The sequence below is a fragment of the Montipora capricornis genome, chromosome 7 (assembly GCF_036669925.1).
Source record: "Montipora capricornis isolate CH-2021 chromosome 7, ASM3666992v2, whole genome shotgun sequence".
NCBI lineage: Eukaryota > Metazoa > Cnidaria > Anthozoa > Scleractinia > Acroporidae > Montipora > Montipora capricornis.
In genome coordinates, this window is record NC_090889.1 from 43549042 (window position 1) to 43574041 (window position 25000).

At 37.8% G+C, this 25000-nt stretch overlaps 2 protein-coding genes and 1 long non-coding RNA gene across 3 annotated transcripts in view; all 3 read right to left on the minus strand.

Moving 5' to 3' along the window:
• Positions 1-3891, minus strand: part of LOC138057996 (tyrosine kinase receptor Cad96Ca-like) — a 48576-nt gene extending 44685 nt beyond the window's left edge. The window contains exons 1-3 of the mRNA XM_068903893.1: positions 3717-3891; positions 835-951; positions 105-289 (exon numbers count right to left, since the gene is read on the minus strand). Coding sequence (XP_068759994.1) covers positions 105-289; positions 835-951; positions 3717-3882 — 468 coding nt within the window. The 5' untranslated portion in view covers positions 3883-3891. The remainder of the gene's footprint in view (positions 1-104; positions 290-834; positions 952-3716) is intronic.
• A 6142-nt stretch (positions 3892-10033) lies between these two features.
• On the minus strand, positions 10034-13095 carry LOC138057997 (uncharacterized). The gene is made up of 3 exons (XR_011133767.1): positions 13041-13095; positions 11490-11762; positions 10034-10220 (listed from the first exon to the last, which is right to left on the minus strand). It is a non-coding gene; the product is annotated as an uncharacterized lncRNA (long non-coding RNA).
• A 574-nt stretch (positions 13096-13669) lies between these two features.
• The window catches only part of LOC138057646 (hemicentin-1-like), a 33921-nt gene continuing 22590 nt past the window's right edge, over positions 13670-25000 (minus strand). Inside the window, exons 5-10 of the mRNA XM_068903587.1 lie at positions 17681-17953; positions 16136-16408; positions 15426-15692; positions 14592-14864; positions 13881-14147; positions 13670-13716 (exon numbers count right to left, since the gene is read on the minus strand). Coding sequence (XP_068759688.1) covers positions 13670-13716; positions 13881-14147; positions 14592-14864; positions 15426-15692; positions 16136-16408; positions 17681-17953 — 1400 coding nt within the window. The remainder of the gene's footprint in view (positions 13717-13880; positions 14148-14591; positions 14865-15425; positions 15693-16135; positions 16409-17680; positions 17954-25000) is intronic.

Below are 25000 nucleotides of genomic sequence, written 5' to 3' on the forward strand. Positions count from 1 at the left end.
ATCTGTATATACACTGTATTTGTCTCACACCGATGGCAAACGTACAATGTACCTTAAAGGAGAGAAATTTGAATATTTGCTTGATCCTCGCATCACTTACTTACCCCTCTTGATGCCAGGAACCCCATCGCCGTAGCAATCTGTTTTGAAAATGAGACCAGGTCGTATGTACGCAACTGCGCTACCTCTCCTTCTCCGTGATAATATTTGTCAGCAATTCCACGGCTTTTTCTCAGAAAGCCCAGTAGATCTCCACAGTGCAAGTATTCCATGATCAAAATTGGGTGTACTGTGTGGTAGAGATAGATGGTCGTTCACCGTTATGTATTTATCATCGCAAGCTCGGCCTCATCACCAGACAGCAATAACAACAACAACAACAACAACAACAACAACCACAATATTTATAATAATAATAATAATAATAATAATAATAATAATAATAATAGACTGATTCCATGGAGAGATCCAAGCTGTCCACAGCTGGGGTGATACATGGACCTGGGGTCTATGTTTTGAAAACGTCCTTGTTATCAATGTTCTTTTGTTCCAGTGGTTGGCACATTATAAAAAGGTAGCAGTGAAGTCACTCCTGGTGATTTAGTCTGGAATACCAAAATAACTTATCTTTGTTTGTCAAGAGACCCAATCAATGGCTACAGAAAATAGCACAGTTTTCGTGGGTTGACATTTGAGGTTAGTACCACTTGTAAAATATCAATATTAATAATTATTATCAGTCCTTAAAAACCGTAGTATTATCCATTCTAAGAGAAAATTGTGAATAGAATTTTAAAAAAAGTGCATAAAAACAGAAACAAAATGGCTCCTTACTCTGGGTGGTAACGCAGCCAATAAACTCTACGACATTTGGCAGGGGGCTGTCAGCAAGAGCTTTTCCTAACCCAATTTCTCTCATCAGCGCCTTTCGCCCATCCTCCCCTGAAGTTGCTGCAATCATAAATTAGATCAAAATACAATAAAAAAGGAAGTTCCCTAGATAGGTACACCTTAATATTCGGCTGATTGGTGTATGTGTAATGTCGCAGCTGGATTGGAGCAAGCATGGGACAAAGGGTAATGCATGAAAATAATTACAGCATCAAAAACTCTTCCTCATGCACACGTCTCCATTTAGTGCAGACTTAGGAACACTGCCCTTGCTGTGTTTCAAAAAACTAACATTAGCTTTGTCTGCTAATTGTTATTGTATTCATCACCTATCACACTTCTGAGAAAAAAAGTGTATAAATAGACATATTTTTATTGAAAATATTTCCCATGCAGGAAATTAGGGAACTCGTCCTATTTCGGTCACAGTTCATTCTAGTGTCCATCCATTCCCCTTGATATATAAATGCTCAAGCTTTGTGTACTGAGTAAAAACTACATGAGGTGTCAAAAATGTTCACTTCTGGGGCATTACTAAACCACGAAACAGCGAAACACCGAGACAGCAAAACGAAACACCATGTGTGACCCAACCATACATTGAATACTAGTCGACAGAAGCTGAATTTGAGATGAAATATCGCTTTAGGCGTAATCGGGCCTAAAACGTGTTTGCTTCTAATCTAATCTCATCTTACTGTGAATCCTAATCTTAATCTCAATTGGTTAGGAGCAAGAACGATATTGAAACTCGAAATCCAACCTTTGCCGGTTAGTATTCAATGCATGGTGCGGTCATACGTGGTGTTTTGGTTTTTCGTTTCGCTGTTTGTTGGTTTAATAATGTACTTACTCACTTTGTGTCAAAATCCATCATAATTTATAACAATGGAATTTTTAAAGGACAGCCACACACATGCACATATATATGTATATAAATTCTCGAATTTGATTTCAATGTAATTCAGAGAGGGCTCAACTCTGAGAGGAGCATTAACAATAATAATAATAAACTGGTTCAGGACTTCACAGGTAGTTCATCTTTTTATTACTGCAGCTCTGTTTCGTATGGCCAAAATATGACCACAATCATCAGGTAATATCAACGATTGACCGTTAAGTTACAGAAACTGGCTGTAAAAGCGGGATTACATTTGCTATGAGACATAAAAACAGCGTTATTGTATCACAAATCGTGTGATTGCTATTTATAATTTGGGAGATAATGTTACTTTATTATAAAGTTCTTGAGAAGGTATTTGTTTCTGTGGGGGCATGAAGTTAATAACTCATTTCTCTTTCAGAGATCCTTTTTGCTGATGGTTGTAAATTTTTCAAAACGACACAAATTACATTTTTTTAGAGATTTTGTTGTAAGGTTTGCATTGTTTGATGGTTTTTCACTTCAGGCTGAAAGGCTTGTTGTTGTCTTTGAGTGTCCATATGTGATTTGATAATTCAGTTTCGTGTTTTTTGTTTTGATGTCGGAAGGAGTCGCGAGTCCTACGTATGATTCTGTTGATGTTTCAGTTGTGACTGTTGCTTGGTAGACTTCGTTTGATGGGACGCATTTTCCTTCGAGGGGGCATTAATATTTTTTTCGGCAGTTGCATTCTTTGTCGGCTGCTTGTGTTGAATTTTGGGACTGGTTGCAATCTGAAGGAAGTTTTTTGTTGTGTGACGAGATGATAGTTTTCATGTTTGTCATGCGGGACATCACAGCAAGAGACACGAAACTGAATTATCAAAGCACATGTTTACACTCAAAGACAACAACAAACCTTTCAACTTGAAGTAGAAAATCATCAAACAATGCAAACCTTACAAGAACAGTATTAAGAAATGTAATTTATGTCCTTTTGCAAAAAAAAATTCAATCATCTGTACATGTTACAGAGGGCACCGAGTTGGGTGGTATTGAAGGCGCGGAGACTGGATTTTCCCAGGAGTAATGCTGGCTGGGCCAATCGGAAAATAACATAGAAAAAAGCCTAAGAATCCAATTGGCCGAAGAGGAAAATACCATGACATTCTTTAGTTGTCCACCCAAATTTTGCTTTAGCATTGTTTCCTGTTTCTCTTGGGACTTACAATGGTACCAAGAGAAAACAAATACAATGCTTATTCAAAATTTGGGTGGTATAATGGTATTTTCCGCTTCAGCTAATAGGTACTCCTGGTAACTTCTACAATGGAAGAAGCAGGCCAGGGGATCGAGCTCGAGTGTGGCATATTTCTCATCATTCTCAGAGCTGCTCAGCCCGGAAACGAGACACTTCTTAAGTTCTGTTTCATTCCTCAGAAACGAAACGTATCTATTTTAACTTCAGAGTAAACTATTTACACAGTGTGGTGTAGTGGCCAATCAAACTAGAGTTATTACAGTTGAGCCCACGTCTCAGCGGTGTTAGTTTCAGAAGGCGCCAAATTAAAGCTTTTGGGTCAAGACAAGAACTTCTTATCGAAGGATTGTGTGACTCCTTGAGAAGACATAAGAAGACAGAAGAATACACAAGAACACTCAACCACATGACGTAAGGAATTCACGGTCATAAACGTCTATTTCCTAGTTTAAATCGAAGAGTTCAAGTTTTGTATTGCCACTGCAAGTTCTAGGAAGTCCCGAATAAACTGTGCGTATTGAAATGTTCTATGACACCGCAGTTCATGTTGATCGTGACAAAAAATACAAATTCAAAGTGGATGAGCAGATCGTGTTGAGACGTCACTGTATTTGTTGCTTTGGCTCCACTAGGTACCATAAATTGAATGTCACATGCTGTGCAGTCAAGTTAATGATTAATTTGGAATTCGAAGTTACTCACGTTTGAAGCACTTTGCTGCAACAAAACGTATGCCAGGTTTCCCATTTTTACGACTCAGAGTTGCTCTCCAAACTGTTCCAAATGCTCCTGAGCCAATGACCTCTTCAAGTCTTATTCGATCACGAGATATCTCCCATTCATCCACTTTAACATCCCTCAACTTCATCTCATGACTTTCTCCAAAATCTGTTGATCTTAAATCCAGAAAATCAAATTATTTTTCATATATTATTCAAGGGTGGGTTGACTGTTCGCCACTAAATTATGGCATGAAATTAAAGCTTACATGCACTTCTTACACACACTGCTGTCATGTCATTGATCTGATCACTAGATCCTACATATTGAACAATAAAAGAAATGAAACTAATTCCCCTGAGATAATAACAACGGAAGGTTAGAGAAACGATAATTATTGCATTAGTCGTTCAAGTAGAATTGGGAGATCGTTGATCAAAACCATGTTTAAACTGTAAGTAAGACCTGGACTTGACCAAAGCTCGGTGATGCAATTCACTGAGTATCTGCACCTATCCACATAATTTGCATTATTTGAATTACTTTTTTTTTAAATTTTAAGGCGCATGAAGGTTCGGAGAAAAGATGACACAATGTCACTTTTTTTTAATCTTATGACATTAAACTCATCAGAAGTCTTGGCTAGTAAAGGGTATCATGTGCCCACGGATGATAAAGTAAACAATCTCTAAAGTCATTCTTTTTGGTAAGTTGTGTAACAACAACCAGGGGCCACTTACTTCAGCCTAATTCGTTTATTTTGCTTCTAAAAGATTCGACTTACCTAGCTCTGGCTTCTCAGCAAACCAATGAACACAATAGCATGTGAAAAAGGGGAGAAAATTGGTCAGATTTACTAGTATTTGGAGATTGGTTGACAGCAATGATTAAAGCCAGGCTCCCAATGTTGTGTTAATTAGCCACAATGTTAGTGACAAAAGCAAGAGCAACATGTGTCTGAGCACAGCGTTTTTTCTTGTAGACAGCCAGTGTTCTTATTCTGGTATATGTGTCCAGAGATTGTTCTCACATGGTTGTAATTTGTCATGTGCTAGTAATTGTCAAGGTAGCTGATAACTTTAATAATACCTCACAACATCTAGAGAAAACAAGGGCTTTTTAAGTTGGGGTTTTACTGTGTTCGATTTCTTATCATGTATCGTAGCATGGGAGTCTTCGTTTTTTTTTCGTTATTGGATTTTATGATTGTTTAGTGTTGAACAGCCTATAGGGAAAAAAAAACTATCGTCTTGCAACCAGCTAGTACAGTAGCGTAAAAAGTGGTACATGTACGTGTTCTGAAAGAGCCCAGCAACAACACACTCTTATTGTTGTAAAATACTGAAAAAGTCCGGTTATAAGCCCACCCGCTTATAACCGCTCTCCCACCCCCCTTATAAGCCCATCTACTTGAAAAAAAAAAAAACATCCGGTTATAGGCCTCCCCGGATATTAACCCCCTTTCTAGTTTTCCTTGTTTTCTTGATATTAAGTACTCTTGCAGAACCCTGTACTACTTCAAACACAAAATTAGGAAAGATTGTGAAACAATAATAACTGAGATAATTAAGTGCAGGAAGCCTCGCCGCCGTGAACTAAACATTAAAATATTTAACAATAACAGCGAAGATGAACTCTGAGCTTCCGGTTTGTTGCGTTCTGGTTACATTCACGTTGTTGAGTTTTGATCTTGAACTTGAAATGAATTCGATTTATATTGAGGCTTGAAAGTTTAATTAAAAATCAGTAAATTAAAAACGTATTTCCATCAACCATGCAGTGGCTCATTTCCCCCTGGATATAAGCCCCTCCATTTACAAACCCACCCAAAACCCCTTACGAAAATGTATAAGCCAAGGGCTTATAACCGGAATTTTACAGGTTTGTCCAATGCAAAAGGGATCTTTTTATAAGTACAGTAATGACTCAGGAAAACTCACAATAATCGGAGTGCTCTTAAAGTGGCGTCCCAGGATCCTTCAGATTGGTCGCAATGCGAGCTAGTAATATTGAAAGTTCATAAGTTCGACTCCTGTTTTGGAGTACTTCGATCCTTTTTTTTTTTGTATCAGTATCCCGTAAGTACATGACGATTGCTATATGGAGTACATTCTCCAGAAACATGAGGCATTCGCGCCGAACCTCGTGGGAATGAACACTCATCACAAAAATGTGCTGTCCGCGCAAGCTGCAAAATACTGGAAAAGTATATTTTCAATCTCAAGTGTCAGTGATTCATTTCTTGAAAGAATATAAACCAAGATCTTGCGTTACGCTGCGTCTGATCGATGCACCCGACGGGACATTTTCGGGCAAACACTGGAAAGTTACTCTCTACCGGTTTGTTTTGGATTTCACTGCTGTAAATGCTTGGGTTGGTAGTTTTACAACACTCCATATAATTATTCACATCATTCAGCATGCGCTGAGCGACTGCTATTTCTTTATTTGTTGTCTTCGATATTCCCTCTGCGAACGAAAATATTTACAATTTTGGCAATGGTTTGCTTGGGAAGTCTCAGTTCCTGTCCTATTTGAGATGGTCCTTTCCATTCTAACCAGCTTTCAATAATTTTCTGCGGAAAAAAACTTGGAATTGCCTTTCCTTGCGCGGTGAAGGCACTCATTTCGAAACAACAACCGAGAGCAAAGGGGAAATTACTTCGCCACATTCCCACGAAGTTCGGCGCGAAATTCCCAAGTTCGTTGCCATTTGATGGACAGTTACGTATTGAAATTTCGAGGCGAACATATGAAATTTACAATGAACTTCGCAAATCGCCTGTCAAAAGTTTTCTGAAATGCACTGTAAGAATTAAGAAGAAAAACGTATGTATGCAGGTTTTTACATTTACCCCTTGTGCGTCGTTTGCAAAGGAAACAGGCGATGAATGCTGTTACTGCAACAGCAGATACTGGGCCGACAATATAGTACCACTCTATAGCTGTAAATATGAAAGGTCATGATTTCAAGTTATGGTATAACAAACAAAGAAAACTGACATGGTAAGAAAGTGTTGAAAATGGTTCTCTAGAAAAGAGAATCCAGATTGCAAAAAGACCAGGAATTGTATTCAGAGTTTTCCATGAGATGGAAACTCCTACTGAAATCCAAAACAGTGAACAATTTCCATAATACCGATACTGCTGCTGTATGCTGTGCGTTTCATGTATCTAGGTCTAAGTCTAACAGTAGCACAAAAGTAATTTTTAAACTGTTGCAGATAGTAGTGGCTTGCAAGAGAAGAGAGAGAGAGAGAGAGAGAGAGAGAGAGAGAGAGAGAGAGAGAGAGAGAGAGAGAGAGAGAGAGAGAGAGAGAGAGAGAGAGAGGAAGGGGGGAGGAAGGGAGAGAGATTTGTGTGAGCTTAGCTTTTGTGGATACACAATTTAAGAGCAAATCAAAATAAACACCTCTAAATTACCCAATCATGAGAGCCTGTCAAGTTTGGAGGTAAATAGAGAATGAGAATGGGCAAAGCTATGATGCGAAAAATTGAGAAAAAATGAAGGATATTTTTACTGAAACAACAGCTTTTACAACTTTGGTTGTAGTATTTTTGTATCCGCTTTCACTTGTTAAACAATGTTATGGAATTTACCCTCATTCTCTTTTTTCCTCGCATTTTCAATTTAAATAACTGTTGTTGATTAGTGTTGATCCCACAGTTGTTGTTCCAATCTCGGAGTTTGTATGTAGCCTACACTCCCTTACCCCTGTCTCCAAAGCTTGAACGAACGATAACGCATTTGTGGTTGGTTTTATTAAGCTCTCTTTTCCACTTTTGGAAACTGTTGACATCCTCGCTTAACTGCGAAATTGACTTACCCATTGACTGTTGACTGTGAATACACAGTCCACCGCCATGTAGTTCTTTTAATTTTATTTTTAATGTCTCGTACAATGTAGAAATTATCAAACTTGACTCTCTAAATCAATATCAATTTCCATATTACATACCTCTAACTTCTACATCAACAGACGAGGATGTAGTGCCTGCTGCATTCTTGGCTTCGCAAACATATTCACCACTGTCAGAAACCTTGACTCTCACGATAATAAGGATGCTTCTGTCCCCATTATTAGTAATGTTAGCCATTTTACCCCTAGAAAAAGTGTTTATTGCCCATCCTATTTCCGATGTTGGGCCTTTGGCCTCGCAAGTCAGAATAAGTTCGTCACCCTCGAGTCGGTAGGACTCCCCAGAGATTACGACAGTCGGCCTTTCTGAAGATCAAACACAACATTATTCATGCTTTGATTTATAGTGTGTTGTTACATCTCGAACATGAAACACCAACAGCATTGTGACTAATTCAGGTCATATGTTGCAATTGATAAAAGACTGTAATCAACTTGTTGTTGCAATTGAACGATTTTATGGAGGCGAGATTTCAGTCAGCTATGCATCAGTTTATAACTATGCCTGCGTCAACAACTTCTACATTTTTGGTCGCAGTAAAGAAAAACAATAAACAGGACTTTTTTAAAGATTATAAAACATAATTGCACAAAGACTTTACGGTAAAAGCATGCTAATCATACAGAAGTCATTTAGCTTCATTTTGGTTGTTTATGAAAAAAAAAGTCCGTCTGCTGAAAATAATGTGTTGGCTTATAATTTATTGAAAAGTTAACGCCTTTCACAATTTGTAATCGATACAAACCTAACACATGAAGAGTAGACGTGGAAACGTCTTCACCGGCCTTGTTTGTAGCTTTACACTTATACCTACCCTCCATGCTCTTTGTAGTATTTGGTAACTGGAGTAGAGACCCGTCCGAAGTATTCATAATGACTGCGGTTGGGGGAAGCTCTTCCTCGTCAAATTTCCAGGATAATTTTGGAAGTGGCACTCCTGTGGCTTTGCAACTGATGTTGGTTGTTTTTCCCTCAGGAACTGTTTGGTTTCTTGGATAGACATCAACCACAGGATAGACTATTTTAAGACAAGTAAATCTAGGTTATTGAATACGAAAAACCACTGAAATGATACCTTGACATGTAAACTGAAAACTGTGAAAAATTGAGAAAAAATGGAGGATATTTTTGCTGAAACAACAGCTTTCACAACTTTGGTTGTGGTTTTTTTGTATCCGCTTTCACTTGTTAAACAATGTTATGAAATTTACCCTCATTCTCTTTTTTGCTCACATTTTCAATTTAAATAACTGTTGTTGATTAGTGTTGATCCCACAGTTGTTGTTCCAATGTGGGAGTTTGTATGTATCCTACACTGCCTTCCCCCTGTCTCCACAGCTTGACCGAACGATAACGCATTTGTGGTTACTTTTGTTAAGCTCCCTTTTCCACTTGTGCAAACTGTTGACAGCGTCGCTTATCTGCGCAATTGATGATTTTCAACAGAGCCTTACAGATTTACTGTTGACTGTGAATACACAGTCAACCGTCATGTAGTTTTTTAATTTTATTTTTAATGTCTCGTACAATGTAGAAATTATCAAACTAGACTCTGTAAATCAATAGCAATTTCCATATTACATACCTCTAACTTCTACATCAACAGACAAGGATGTAGTGCCTGCTGCATTCTTAGCTTCGCAAACATATTCACCTCTGTCAGAAACCTTGACTCTCAGGATAATAGGGATGTTTCTGTCCCCATTATTAGTAATGATAGCCATTTTACCCCTAAAAAAAGTAATTATTGCCCATGCTATTTCCGATGTTGGGCCTTTGGCCTCGCAAGTCAGAAAAAGTTCGTCACCCTCCAGTCGGTAGGACTCTCCAGAGATCACGACAGTCGGCCTTTCTGAAGATCAAACACAACATTATGCATGCTTTGATTTATAGCGTGTTGTTACATCTCGAACATGAAACACCAACAGCACTGTGACTAATTCAGGTCATATGTTGCAATTGATGAAAGACTGTAATCAACTTGTTGTTGCAATTTAACGATTATATGGAGGCGAGATTTCAGTCGGTTATGCATCAGTTTATAACTATGACTGCGTCAACAACTTCTACATTTTTGGTCGCCGTAAAGAAAAAAAATAAACAGGACTTTTTTAAAGATTATAAAACATAATTGCACAAAGACTTTACGGTAAAAGCATGCTAATCATACAGAAGTCATTTAGCTTCATTTTGGTTGTTTATGAAAAAAAAAGTCCGTCTGCTGAAATTAATGTGTTGGCTTATAAGTTATTGAAAAGTTAACGCCTTTCACAATTTGAAATCGATACAAACCTAGCACATGAAGAGCAGACGTGGAATGTTCTTTACCGGCCTTGTTTGTAGCCTTAGACTTATACGTTCCCTCCATCCTTTTTGTAGTATTTGGTAACTGGAGTAGAGGCCCGTCCGAAGTATTCATAATGACTGCGGTTGGGGGAAGCTCTCCCTCGTCAAATTTCCAGGATAATTTTGGAAGTGGCACTCCTGTGGCATTGCAACTGAAGTTGGTTGTTTTTCCTTCAGGAACTGTTTGCTTTCTTGGATAGACATCAACCACTGGATAGACTATTTTAAGACAAGTAAATCTGGGTTATTGAATACGAAAAACCACTGAAATCATACCTTGACATGTAAACTGAAAACTGTGAAAAATTGACAAAAAATGGAGGATATTTTTACTGAAACAACAGCTTTCACAACTTTGTTTGTATTGTTTTTGTATCCGCTTTCACTTGTTAAACAATGTTATGGAATTTACTTATTCTCTTTTTTGCTCACATTTTCAATTTAAATAACTGTTGTTGATTAGTGTTGATCCCACAGTTGTTGTTCCAATCTGGGAGTTTGTATGTATCCTACACTGCCTTCCACATGTCTCCACAGCTTGAACGAACGATAACGCATTTGTGGTTGCTTTTGTGAAGCTCTCTTTTCCACTTTTGGAAACTGATGATATCCTCGCTTATCTGCGCAATTGATGATTTAAACAGAGTCTTACCCATTGACTGTTGACTGTGAATACACAGTCCATCGCCATGTAGTTTTTCAGTTTATTTTTAATGTCTTGTACAATGTAGAAATTATCAAACTAGACTTTCTAATCAATATCAATTTCCATATTACATATATCTAACTTCTACATTAACAGACAAGGATGTAGTGCCTGCTGCATTCTTGGCTTTGCAAACATATTCACCACTGTCAGAAACCTTGACTCTCTCCATAATGAGGATGCTTCTGTCCCCATTCTTAGTAATGTTAGCCATTTTACCCCTTGAATCAGTGTTTATTGTCCAACCTATTTCCGATGTTGGGCCTTTGGCCTCGCAAGTCAGAAAAAGTTCGTCACCCTCCAGTCGGTAGGACTCTCCAGAGATCACGACAGTCGGCCTCTCTGAAGATCAAACACAACATTATGCATGCTTTGATTTATAGCGTGTTGTTACATCTCGAACATGAAACACCAACAGCACTGTGACTAATTCAGGTCATATGTTGCAAATGATGAAAGACTGTAATCAACTTGTTGTTGCAATTTAACGATTATATGGAGGCGAGATTTCAGTCGGTTATGCATCAGTTTATAACTATAACTGCGTCAACAACTTCTACATTTTTGGTCGCCGTAAAGAAAAAAAATAAACTGGACTTTTTTAAAGATTATAAAACATAATTGCACAAAGACTTTACGGTAAAAGCATGCTAATCATACAGAAGTCATTTAGCTTCCTTTTGGTTGTTTATGAAAAAAAAAGTCCGTCTGCTGAAATTAATGTGTTGGCTTATAATTTATTGAAAAGTTAACGCCTTTCACAATTTGTAATCGATACAAACCTAACACATGAAGAGTAGACGTGGAATGTTCTCTACCGGCCTTGTTTGTAGCCTTAGACTTATACCTCCCCTCCATGCTCTTTGTAGTATTTGGTAACTGGAGTAGAAACCCGTCCGAAGTATTCATGATGACTGCGGTTGGGGGAAGCTCTCCCTCGTCAAATTTCCAGGATAATTTTGGAAGTGGCACTCCTGTGGCTTTGCAACTGAAGTTGGTTGTTTTTCCTTCAGGAACTGTTTGCTTTCTTGGATAGACATCAACCACTGGATAGACTATTTTAAGACAAGTAAATCTGGGTTATTGAATACGAAAAACCACTGAAATCATACCTTGACATGTAAACTGAAAACTGTGAAAAATTGAGAAAAAATGGAGGATATTTTTACTGAAACAACAGCTTTCACAACTTTGGTTGTAGTATTTTTGTATCCGCTTTCACTTGTTAAACAATGTTATGGAATTTACCCTCATTCTCTTTTTTGCTCACATTTTCAATTTAAATAACTGTTGTTGATTAGTGTTGATCCCACAGTTGTTGTTCCAATGTGGGAGTTTGTATGTATCCTACACTGCCTTCCCCCTGTCTCCACAGCTTGAACGAACGATAACGCATTTGTGGTTACTTTTGTTAAGCTCCCTTTTCCACTTTTGGAAACTGTTGACATCGTCGCTTATCTGCGCAATTGATGATTTTCAACAGAGCCTTACAGATTTACTGTTGACTGTGAATACACAGTCAACCGTCATGTAGTTTTTTAATTTTATTTTTAATGTCTCGTACAATGTAGAAATTATCAAACTAGACTCTCTAAATCAATATCAATTTCCTTATTACATACCTCTAACTTTTACATCAACAGACAAGGATGTAGTGCCTGCTGCATTCTTGGCTTCGCAAACATATTCACCACTGTCAGAAACCTTGACTCTCACGATAATAAGGATGCTTCTGTCCCCATTATTAGTAATGTTAGCCATTTTACCCCTAGAAAAAGTGTTTATTGCCCATGCTATTTCCGATGTTGGGCCTTTGGCCTCGCAAGTCAGAAAAAGTTCGTCACCCTCCAGTCGGTAGGACTCTCCAGAGATCACGACAGTCGGCCTTTCTGAAGATCAAACACACCATTATGCATGCTTTGATTTATAGCGTGTTGTTACATCTCGAAACACATCTGAAACACCAACAGCACTGTGACTAATTCAGGTCATATGTTGCAATTGATGAAAGACTGTAATCAACTTGTTGTTGCAATTTAACGATTATATGGAGGCGAGATTTCAGTCGGTTATGCATCAGTTTATAACTATGACTGCGTCAACAACTTCTACATTTTTTCGCCGTAAAGAAAAAAAATAAACAGGACTTTGTTTAAAGATTATAAAACATAATTGCACAAAGACTTTACGGTAAAAGCATGCTAATCATACAGAAGTCATTTAGCTTCCTTTTGGTTGTTTATGAAAAAAAAAGTCCGTCTGCTGAAATTAATGTGTTGGCTTATAATTTATTGAAAAGTTAACGCCTTTCACAATTTGTAATCGATACAAACCTAACACATGAAGAGTAGACGTGGAATGTTCTCTACCGGCCTTGTTTGTAGCCTTACACTTGTACGTTCCCTCCATCCTTTTTGTAGTATTTGGTAACTGGAGTAGAGACCCGTCCGAAGTATTCATAATGACAGCAGTTGGGGGAAGCTCTCTCTCGTCAAATTTCCAGGATAATTTTGGAAATGGCACACCTTTGGCTTTGCAACTGAAGTTGGTTGTTTTTCCTTCAGGAACTGTTTGCTTTCTTGGATAGACATCAACCACTGGATAGACTATTTTAAGACAAGTAAATCTGGGTTATTGAATACGAAAAACCACTGAAATCATACCTTGACATGTAAACTGAAAACTGTGAAAAATTGACAAAAAATGGAGGATATTTTTACTGAAACAACAGCTTTCACCACTTTGGTTGTAGTATTTTTGTATCCGCTTTCACTTGTTAAACAATGTTATGAAATTTACCCTCATTCTCTTTTTTGCTCACATTTTCAATTTAAATAACTGTTGTTGATTAGTGTTGATCCAACAGTTGTTGTTCCAATCTGGGAGTTTGTATGTATCCTACACTGCCTTCCCCCTGTCTCCACAGCTTGAACGAACGATAACGCATTTGTGGTTGCTTTTGTTAAGCTCCCTTTTCCACTTTTGGAAACTGTTGACATCCTCGCTTATCTGCGCAATGGATGATTTAAACAGAGTCTTACCTATTCACTGTTGACTGTGAATACACAATCCACCGCCATGTAGTTCTTTTAATTTTATTTTTAATGTCTCGTACAATGTAGAAATTATCAAACTAGACTCTCTAAATCAATATCAATTTCCTTATTACATACCTCTAACTTTTACATCAACAGACAAGGATGTAGTGCCTGCTGCATTCTTGGCTTCGCAAACATATTCACCACTGTCAGAAACCTTGACTCTCACGATAATAAGGATGCTCCTGTCCCCATTATTAGTAATCTTAGCCATTTTACCCCTAGAAAAAGTGTTTATTGCCCATGCTATTTCCGATGTTGGGCCTTTGGCCTCGCAAGTCAGAAAAAGTTCGTCACCCTCCAGTCGGTAGGACTCTCCAGAGATCACGACAGTCGGCCTTTCTGAAGATCAAACACACCATTATGCATGCTTTGATTTATAGCGTGTTGTTACATCTCGAAACACATCTGAAACACCAACAGCACTGTGACTAATTCAGGTCATATGTTGCAATTGATGAAAGACTGTAATCAACTTGTTGTTGCAATTGAACGATTTTATGGAGGCGAGATTTCAGTCAGCTATGCATCAGTTTATAACTATAATTGCGTCAACAACTTCTACATTTTTTCGCCGTAAAGAAAAAAAATAAACAGGACTTTGTTTAAAGATTATAAAACATAATTGCACAAAGACTTTACGGTAAAAGCATGCTAATCATACAGAAGTCATTTAGCTTCCTTTTGGTTGTTTATGAAAAAAAAAGTCCGTCTGCTGAAATTAATGTGTTGGCTTATAATTTATTGAAAAGTTAACGCCTTTCACAATTTGTAATCGATACAAACCTAACACATGAAGAGTAGACGTGGAATGTTCTCTACCGGCCTTGTTTGTAGCCTTACACTTGTACGTTCCCTCCATCCTTTTTGTAGTATTTGGTAACTGGAGTAGAGACCCGTCCGAAGTATTCATAATGACTGCGGTTGGGGGAAGCTCTTCCTCGTCAAATTTCCAGGATAATTTTGGAAGTGGCACTCCTGTGGCTTTGCAACTGATGTTGGTTGTTTTTCCCTCCGGAACTGTTTGGTTTCTTGGATAGACATCAACCACAGGATAGACTATTTCAAGATAAGTAAATCTAGGTTATTGAATACGAAAAACCACTGAAATGATACCTTGACATGTAAACTGAAAACTGTGAGAAATTGAGAAAAAATGGAGGATATTTTTACTGAAACAACAGCTTTCACAACTTTGTTTGTATTGTTTTTGTATCCGCTTTCACTTGTTAAACAATGTTATGGAATTTACTTATTCTCTTTTTTGCTCACATTTTCAATTTAAATAACTGTTGTTGATTAGTGTTGATCCCACAGTTTTTGTTCCAATCTGGGAGTTTGTATGTATCCTACACTGCCTTCCCCCTGTCTCCACAGCTTGAACGAACGATAACGCATTTGTGGTTGCTTTTGTGAAGCTCTCTTTTCCACTTTTGGAAACTGATGACATCCTCGCTTATCTGCGCAATTGATGATTTAAACAGTCTTACCGATTCACTGTTGACTGTGAATACACAATCCACCGCCATGTAGTTTTTTAATTTTATTTTTAATGTCTCGTACAATGTAGAAATTATCAAACTAGACTCTCTAATCAATATCAATTTCCTTATTACATACCTCTAACTTTTACATCAACAGACAAGGATGTAGTGCCTGCTGCATTCTTGGCTTCGCAAACATATTCACCACTGTCAGAAACCTTGACTCTCACGATAATAAGGATGCTCCTGTCCCCATTATTAGTAATCTTAGCCATTTTACCCCTAGAAAAAGTGTTTATTGCCCATCCTATTTCCGATGTTGGGCCTTTGGTCTCGCAAGTCAGAAAAAGTTCGTCACCCTCCAGTCGGTAGGACTCTCCAGAGATCACGACAGTCGGCCTTTCTGAAGATCAAACACACCATTATGCATGCTTTGATTTATAGCGTGTTGTTACATCTCGAAACACATCTGAAACACCAACAGCACTGTGACTAATTCAGGTCATATGTTGCAATTGATGAAAGACTGTAATCAACTTGTTGTTGCAATTGAACGATTTTATGGAGGCGAAATTTCAGTCGGTTATGCATCAGTTTATAACTATAACTGCGTCAACAACTTCTACATTTTTTCGCCGTAAAGAAAAAAAATAAACAGGACTTTTTTAATGATTATAAAACATAATTGCACAAAGAATTTACGGTAAAAGCATGCTAATCATACAGAAGTCATTTAGCTTCATTTTGGTTGTTTATGAAACAAAAAGTCCGTCTGCTGAAATTAATGTGTTGGCTTATAAGTTATTGAAAAGTTAACGCCTTTCACAATTTGAAATCGATACAAACCTAACACATGAAGAGTAGACGTGGAATGTTCTTCACCGGCCTTGTTTGTAGCCTTACACTTATACCTTCCCTCCATGCTCTTTGTAGTATTTGGTAACTGGAGTAGAGACCCGTCCGAAGTATTCATAATGACTGCGGTTGGGGGAAGCTCTCCCTCGTCAAATTTCCAGGATAATTTTGGAAGTGGCACTCCTGTGGCTTTGCAACTGAAGTTGGTTGTTTTTCCTTCAGGAACTGTTTGCTTTCTTGGATAGACATCAACCACTGGATAGACTATTTTAAGACAAGTAAATCTGGGTTATTGAATACGAAAAACCACTGAAATGATACCTTGGCATGTAAACTGAAAACTGTGAGAAATTGAGAAAAAATGAAGGATATTTTTACTGAAACAACAGCTTTTACAACTTTGGTTGTAGTATTTTTGTATCCGCTTTCACTTGTTAAACAATGTTATGGAATTTACCCTCATTCTCTTTTTTCCTCACATTTTCAATTTAAATAACTGTTGTTGATTAGTGTTGATCCCACAGTTGTTGTTCCAATCTCGGAGTTTGTATGTATCCTACACTACCTTTCCCCTGTCTCCACAGCTTGAACGAACGATAACGCATTTGTGGTTGCTTTTGTTAAGCTCCCTTTTTCATTTTTGGAAACTGTTGACATCCTCGCTTATCTGCGCAATTGATGATTTTCAACAGAGTCTTACCGATTGACTGTTGACTGTGAATACACAATCCACCGCCATGTAGTTTTTTAATTTTATTTTTATTGTCTCGTAAAATGTAGAAATTATCAAACTTGACTCTCTAAATCAATATCAATTTCCTTATTACATACCTCTAACTTCTACATCAACAGACGAGGATGTAGTGCCTGCTGCATTCTTGGCTTCGCAAACATATTCACCACTGTCAGAAACCTTGACTCTCACGATAATAAGGATGCTCCTGTCCCCATTATTAGTAATGTTAGCCATTTTACCCCTAGAATCAGTGTTTATTGTCCAACCTATTTCCGATGTTGGGCCTTTGGCCTCGCAAGTCAGAAAAAGTTCGTCACCCTCCAGTCGGTAGGACTCTCCAGAGATCACGACAGTCGGCCTCTCTGAAGATCAAACACAACATTATGCATGCTTTGATTTATAGTGTGTTGTTACATCTCGAACATGAAACACCAACAGCACTGTGACTAATTCAGGTCATATGTTGCAATTGATGAAAGACTGTAATCAACTTGTTGTTGCAATTTAACGATTATATGGATGCGAAATTTCAGTCGGTTATGCATCAGTTTATAACTATAACTGCGTCAACAACTTCTACATTTTTTCGCCGTAAAGAAAAAAAATAAACAGGACTCTTTTAAAGATTATAAAACATAATTGCACAAAGACTTTACGGTAAAAGCGTGCTAATCATACAGAAGTCATTTAGCTTCATTTTGGTTGTTTATGAAAAAAAAAGTCCGTCTGCTGAAATTAATGTGTTGGCTTATAATTTATTGAAAAGTTAACGCCTTTCACAATTTGTAATCGATACAAACCTAACACATGAAGAGTAGACGTGGAATGTTCTCTACCGGCCTTGTTTGTAGCCTTACACCTATACCTTCCCTCCATGCTCTTTGTAGTATTTGGTAACTGGAGTAGAGACCCGTCCGAAGTATTCATAATGACTGCGGTTGGGGGAAGCTCTCCCTCGTCAAATTTCCAGGATAATTTTGGAAGTGGCACTCCTGTGGCTTTGCAACTGATGTTGGTTGTTTTTCCCTCAGGAACTGTTTGGTTTCTTGGATAGACATCAACCACAGGATAGACTATTTCAAGAAAAGTAAATCTAGGTTATTGAATACGAAAAACCACTGAAATGATACCTTGACATGTAAACTGAAAACTTTGAAAAATTGAGAAAAAATGAAGGATATTTTTACTGAAACAACAGCTTTTACAACTTTGGTTGTAGTATTTTTGTATCCGCTTTCACTTGTTAAACAATGTTATGGAATTTACCCTCATTCTCTTTTTTCCTCACATTTTCAATTTAAATAACTGTTGTTGATTAGTGTTGATCCCACAGTTGTTGTTCCAATCTCGGAGTTTGTATGTATCCTACACTACCTTTCCCCTGTCTCCACAGCTTGAACGAACGATAACGCATTTGTGGTTGCTTTTGTTAAGCTCCCTTTTCCACTTTTGGAAACTGTTGACATCCTCGCTTATCTGCGCAATGGATGATTTTCAACAGAGCCTTACCTGTGAATACACAGTCCACCGTCATGTAGTTTTTTAATTTTATTTTTAATGTCTCGTACAATGTAGAAATTATCAAACTAGACTCTCTAATCAATATCAATTTCCATATTACATGCATCTAACTTTTACATCAACAGACAAGGATGTAGTGCCTGCTGCATTCTTGGCTTCGCAAACATATTCACCACTGTCAGAAACCTTGACTCTCACGATAATAAGGATGCTCCTGTCCCCATTATTAGTAATCTTAGCCATTTTACCCCTAGAAAAAGTGTTTATTGCCCATCCTATTTCGGATGTTGGGCCTTTGGCCTCGCAAGTCAGAATAAGTTCGTCACCCTCAAGTCGGTAGAACTCTCCAGAGATCACGACAGTCGGCCTTTCTGAAAATCAAACACAACATTATGCATGCTTTGATTTATAGCGTGTTGTTACATCTCGAACATGAAACACCAACAGCACTGTGACTAATTCAGGTCATATGTTGCAAATGATGAAAGACTGTAATCAACTTGTTGTTGCAATTTAACGATTATATGGAGGCGAGATTTCAGTCCTTTATGCATCAGTTTATAACTATAACTGCGTCAACAACGTCTACATTTTTGGTTGCAGTAAAGAAAAAAAATAAACAGGACTTTGTTTAAAGATTATAAAACATAGTTGCACAAAGACTTTACGGTAAAAGCATGTGTTGAATAGGAAAAACCACTGAAATGATACCTTGATATGTAAACTGATTTCCATACTAATCCACGTGTAGTTAGCATAATTCACTACAAGCGTGTATTGAGATGGAAAAATTGGCTGTTGTTTATGCAAGCAAAGAGCAGAGTGAGCTTTGATCATGTCATTCATATCCAACCAGTTTGAGTTAAATCAAGTTTTCAGGTTCCGACTGGGAAAAAAAACTGCTTTGACTTCCACAAGTTAAAGCAAGTAAAGTGTCAACAACAGTAACACCTGTTTCTCTTCTTGGAGGTTCGTGTGCATTTCTAGGCGGTTACTAGTTAAAGTAAAACCGGTCGTTCATTTGAGCGCCACTTTGCAATTTTGTGACGCAATGTTGGTGTTTTGATTGGCAGTTTGCTCCGAGGAAGTTGCAAGTTCAAATTTCAACTTGCTGCCAGCTCTTTACGTTCCCATGCAGAGTCAGGTATTTGTACCCGTTCAAAACAACTTTGATCTCCATTTATTACAATATAAATTTACGGCATAATAACTCTACATTGGGTCGGACTCGCGAGGCTGTGCAAAAATTAATTCTTAAATGACAAATCCACATCGACCTGGAACAAAGCTCACAAGAATTAAATTCAGGACTGTAAGAGGGTTGAAATATCAATTCAACAACACCATTTATTAGCATTAAGCGCAACTGGTTTTCCTTGAAAACTCCGTGGTGAAAGTCCATACAACAACATCTCCGTTCACCACTACTGGATTCCACGCGTAAACTTTCTTCGGAGAAATTAATCATTTCAATTCCATTTGACGGGCCGTCCAGAAATATTAAAGTAATCAATTCCAAACCGACTATGGCGAAGGGTCACAATGTAATTACAGTTCGAGGCATACCATTGGACTTCAACTGTGCATAGGTTGGCAAATTTAAACTCTCATCTTGCTCGGAGCAAACTGCCAATCAAAAGCGCAACATTGCGTGACAATATTGCAAAGTGGCGCGCAAACGAACAACCGGCTTTACTGTAAATTAACTGTTAACCGCAGGAGACTGAGGAAAATGCGATCGGTCCTGAGGCTATATCTCCATGGACACATGATTGCGTAGACCATGATAGAACTACTAGTAAGGGTCTCTGTAGTGGGCTTTAGGACATGTAAACAGTACACAATCTGATTCAAGCCATTAGTTTAACTGCGGAAAGGAAGAAGGAAAGGAACTTTATTTAAGTGTCAAATCGTTCTAGCGCTGGAGCACTAATTGGGGACACTGTAAACTGAAACCAACAATTAACGCAAATCGAGTCAAATGTTTATGCTTTGTTCCCAGATAAAGTGTGTAGTCTGCGAACACCGGCGTGAAAAAACAAAAATCCTTGAATAGGGCCCACATACGCTGTGGATTTCATTGTTAACATGTCTGTGAAATGGCACGGTCAAAAGGTGTACACGTTGCCGGTAAACTCCGTTCTCAGGTTAAATCCGCTTTAACCTAAGGCTAAATTGGTGATCCTCATTTCACCTAGGTTGAATACGCACTCAGATGAATTGAAGGAACTTTTTTTTGCAGTCTAAATTAAGCCTAGAGAAAAATTAGGGGCAGGTTAGGATTAGTTTTGGTTATTATACATGAATATCAAATGACTTTTTATGCAAACGTAAATAATGAAAAGAACTGTATTAGATTGAGAATGTTCGCCATTAAAGTGTAGTAGTGAAGACGCAGGACTATGGATCTGGAAGGTCCGAGTTCGCGGAGTACCGGTAAGTGCATAGTACAGTTCTTTGTTCCCTTACTATGCTGCAATGTTGAGACTGAATGGGTAAGTGTATGAATACAGAAACGGATAAGATGATGATGACGATGATGAAGTCTTTAATAAACCATAAGATAAAAAATACATATCCTATGTTACATAAACGAGAACTGTGTAATGAATTTACAATAATATGCTGTAGCTAAAAGTGAATTATGTAATTATAACAGTTTGTGTTCAAAAATGAGTCTATTTACAAATGTGTTCTTGGGCGGAGGCAAACCATGCGACGTAAGTTATATTGCTGGGGTTTAGGCTTCGGCAGAATTTCATTTAACGGATGATACGAAACATTAAGAAGGTGAGGTGAGATATAAGTAAGACAGAGCTTAAGTGAAGGTATAGGTGTTTTCAACTTTTTATAGGGGGTTGATTAGGTAGAGTGCGTATTCAACCTAGATGAAATGAGGATCACCAATTTAACCTAGATAAAACGGATTAAGCCTGAGAACGGATTTTACCTGCAACATAGATGCTACCGTTCGTTAACTCTTGCACGAATGAACTACAACAATAACGTGAATCAACCACACATAATTTTGGTTACCATTTCGCTTAATATTTGTCCATCCACTTCAACTTACCGAGAGGACAAGAGAAAGTGCTTGATAACCTAAGCAATCTTCTTCCAGCAGTTCATGTTTGTGTATTGATTTTTGTAGTCTGTGCTAACTTGATATAGACACTTACATTTTTTCCCTTCTTTCATATAATTACTTTCGAATGTGTCGGGAAGCCGTTTTAAAATTAATGCTTACCATAAAACAGAACTATCCTGGAACTGAACGATTAATGTGGAAATCAGGCTTCAACCCAAGTTAACGCAGAGATAGTTAAGTGAATGAAATGTCCACGCCAAATTCTGAGCTGGGTTTCACCAACAAAAACGATTGGCTGTTGATTGCCTTATGAGCTCGAAGTATTTTCCATTATTTGTCAGGATTCTTTTTCTTATTTAAAGCATTATTTTATGTGGTGCGGATCGTCTTAAGGCCGAACCATCTGGATATATTTAGAAGTGCTGCTGTGGACTAAGTCGATTGTCAGGTTTTTTAACACGAATGGTTTGGAATTGGTGTGATATAATTTCGTTTAGGGACAGTTTATTCGGTGGCTAGAGCAGAGAACGTAAGCTTTTTAGGTAGTTTTGTATTGGTCATCTTTTTTTACAGATGTAGTGGCCCTTAAGAGAGTCTTATGTTGCGCGATTGGTCAGCGCTGTGGGTGGGGAGGAAATCCGTCTAGAAACAGAAACTTATTTTAATCTAAGGGTGCGTTGGACTAACACTTGTTCTACCGCAATTCAATAGACCTTTTTGCAGATACCGCCGCCATTTTGATTTCTATGGTTTCAAAAGACATTATGGGATGCTCAGGGGGCAAATTAATATGTATTTGCCCCCTGGGCATCCCATAACAGCTATTTGAGACAATAGAAATCAAAATGGCCGCCGTATCTGCAAAAAGGTCTATTATGGCATTGAAATCCATGAATTGCCTCGTTCCAGAGTATTTACCTGACCACTTTATTAATTAATTAAGCGCCCATTTATATCAACCGTACAACTACAAACTCACAGCTGTTAAATATTTCTTTACTTAGATCTACAACTAGCCAAAGAACCTTTTATTATAGAGTGGTATCTCTTTGAAACCCTCTGCGGCAGAATGTTAAGTTAAGTCGATCGTTAGCTCAATTTAAACTCATGAAGCGAAAAAAACTCCTAATGGACAACAAGCTGAATATATAAGGATACAGATTGCAGATTATGCGCCTATCAAATCGAAACTTCAACATCCCCCCTCCCAACCCGGGCAAACCCCGGGCATTTGACGGGTGAGGCCTTCCCGGGGTGGAAAATGTGACCTTTGCCCCTGTGCGGTGGGGGAAATTGAACCAGAGGTGTCAGGTTCCAAAAGATTTTTTTTTAGGCACCTAAGTCGTTAACAGCTACAAAACACGTGTTTGGACGAGATGGAAGAGTTTAAAGGAAGACATATAGCATTTGTGAGCGATTGGCTTGCTAAATTTGTCTTTGTCATACTATAGAGTGAATACAGTATGGTACGTTTTCCCACCCCCATTTCATTGTGAAAGCTCTATGTTCTGTTAGAGGTAATCAACCGACACTGAACAATTTAAAATGCATGCAGTCGTAAACGCTCCAGGCTCTGTTGTTGATAAGAATATAGTACCCTCGTTAAATAACCTTTGCCGTGTTTCGGAGTAAGAGAGGCTTACAATTGCCTGTTGAAATTTCCCGACTTGATTAATTTTTAAGACGATTACGACATTCTTAATTTATAAGACATGTCTCGATGTTACGAACATCATAGTCAGTTACAGAATATTTGAAAAACCGTTAGCACAATATAACAACTAGGCGAGACATGCATAATCAATTATGATTAAGTGACAAAAATAGACTACATATTCGAGTGAGGTACTCAGCCTGGCTTACAGAATGCCATTTTGGCGGGCTACGCCCGAGCTCAAGCGAAAACTCCAGTAGCTACCTTTTAGCGAATTCGCTCAGGTATGTATAGTAATCTGGAGACCCGGGTTCAATTCCCGGCCGAACCACATTTCCACTCATACAATCAGTTGTCCAGATTCCTCTCCTCAATCTACTATTATATATATATAGGCGTAACTGTTCCACTAATGCCTCTTTTGTGAAGCGCTGTAGTGAATGCAAAAGCTACCTCAAACAACAAAATTACAATGGGAATCTGGTGGACAAACAGTTTGAGAAGGCCATGCAATTGGAGAGATCAGATGTTCTCAAGCCAAAAACAAAAACTAAGAAAAAAACCTTTCCCTTAGTGGTCGATTACAATCCGAGGCTACCTAATATTTCGTTGATCATTAAAAAACATTTTTAGTTGCTCGAATCCAACCAAGTAGTAAGGGAAATTTTTCCTGCCAAATCCGTCATTCCAGCATACCGTAGAACTAAGAATTTGAAGGACGTTCTTGCACCCTCCAAATTCAAAAGAAGTCGAAACTATAACGAGGGTGAAAATTGCGGATGTTTTAATGCAACAAAAGATGTGATCTCTGTTGTAATTATTTGTTGGAAGCTGGTGAATTTTCAAGTTTTGCAACTGGCCGGTCGTATCAAATCAAACAAAACCTTGGATGCAATTCGACCGGAATTATTTACTTAGCTTCCTGCAACAAATGCAAAGTGCAGTATGTTGGTTCGACTTCCAATGCATTTAAAGTCAGGTTCAGAAACCACAAATCTGACATGAAAAGAAACAAAAAATCTTGCGAGCTTGCCATTCATTTCAATAAATTTCCTCACAACCTTTCGGACTTCAATTTCATTGTCATTGAGAAGATAATGAACACTGATGGAGATTTAGATAACACTTTATTAAAGCGGGAGGGTTATTGGGCGGCACAATTGCGCACACTGCAGCCTTTTGGCCTCAATAAGCGCTGTGAATTCCGTTCAAAAAAACGGATCAATTTCAATGTTCCATAAAAAGCTTTTTTGTTTCCATTATAGTCCCATCTAATTTGTAGTCGGTATTACATAAATAGATTGAATTACTTGCATAACTCTAGATTTGATTATTACATCATTACTTTTGTTTCAGTGATCAAGCTTTAGTTTTGGCTTGTATTGTAGCATACAATTTACTACTTAATTGTATTCCATTACAACAGCCATTGTTAGTCTTTCAGAGAATATATAGTATCCACTTCTGTAATAATTAGGCCATTTGATCCTTAGATTTTTAACATGTACTCCATTTAAAAAAAAAATTTAAATGACGAAGGACGAAGGGCCGAAACGTTTTGATTAAATTTCCTGGACCTTCGAGAAGTTTTGTCTTCCTCTCCAGTTTATATGCAACTTTAAAAACTAACTGAGGAGACAACGTGCATCCTTTTGGATCCTTCTGTTGGGAGTTTATCGTTTGGTCAACCACTACAGATATTCAAGCTATAGATATCTATACATTTATATATATATATATACATACATACATACATACATACATACATAAGTTGAAAGATTAAAGAGGACGCATCGATTCTCTCTCTCTCTCTCTCTCTCTCTCTCTATATATCTATATAGAAATATATATATATAT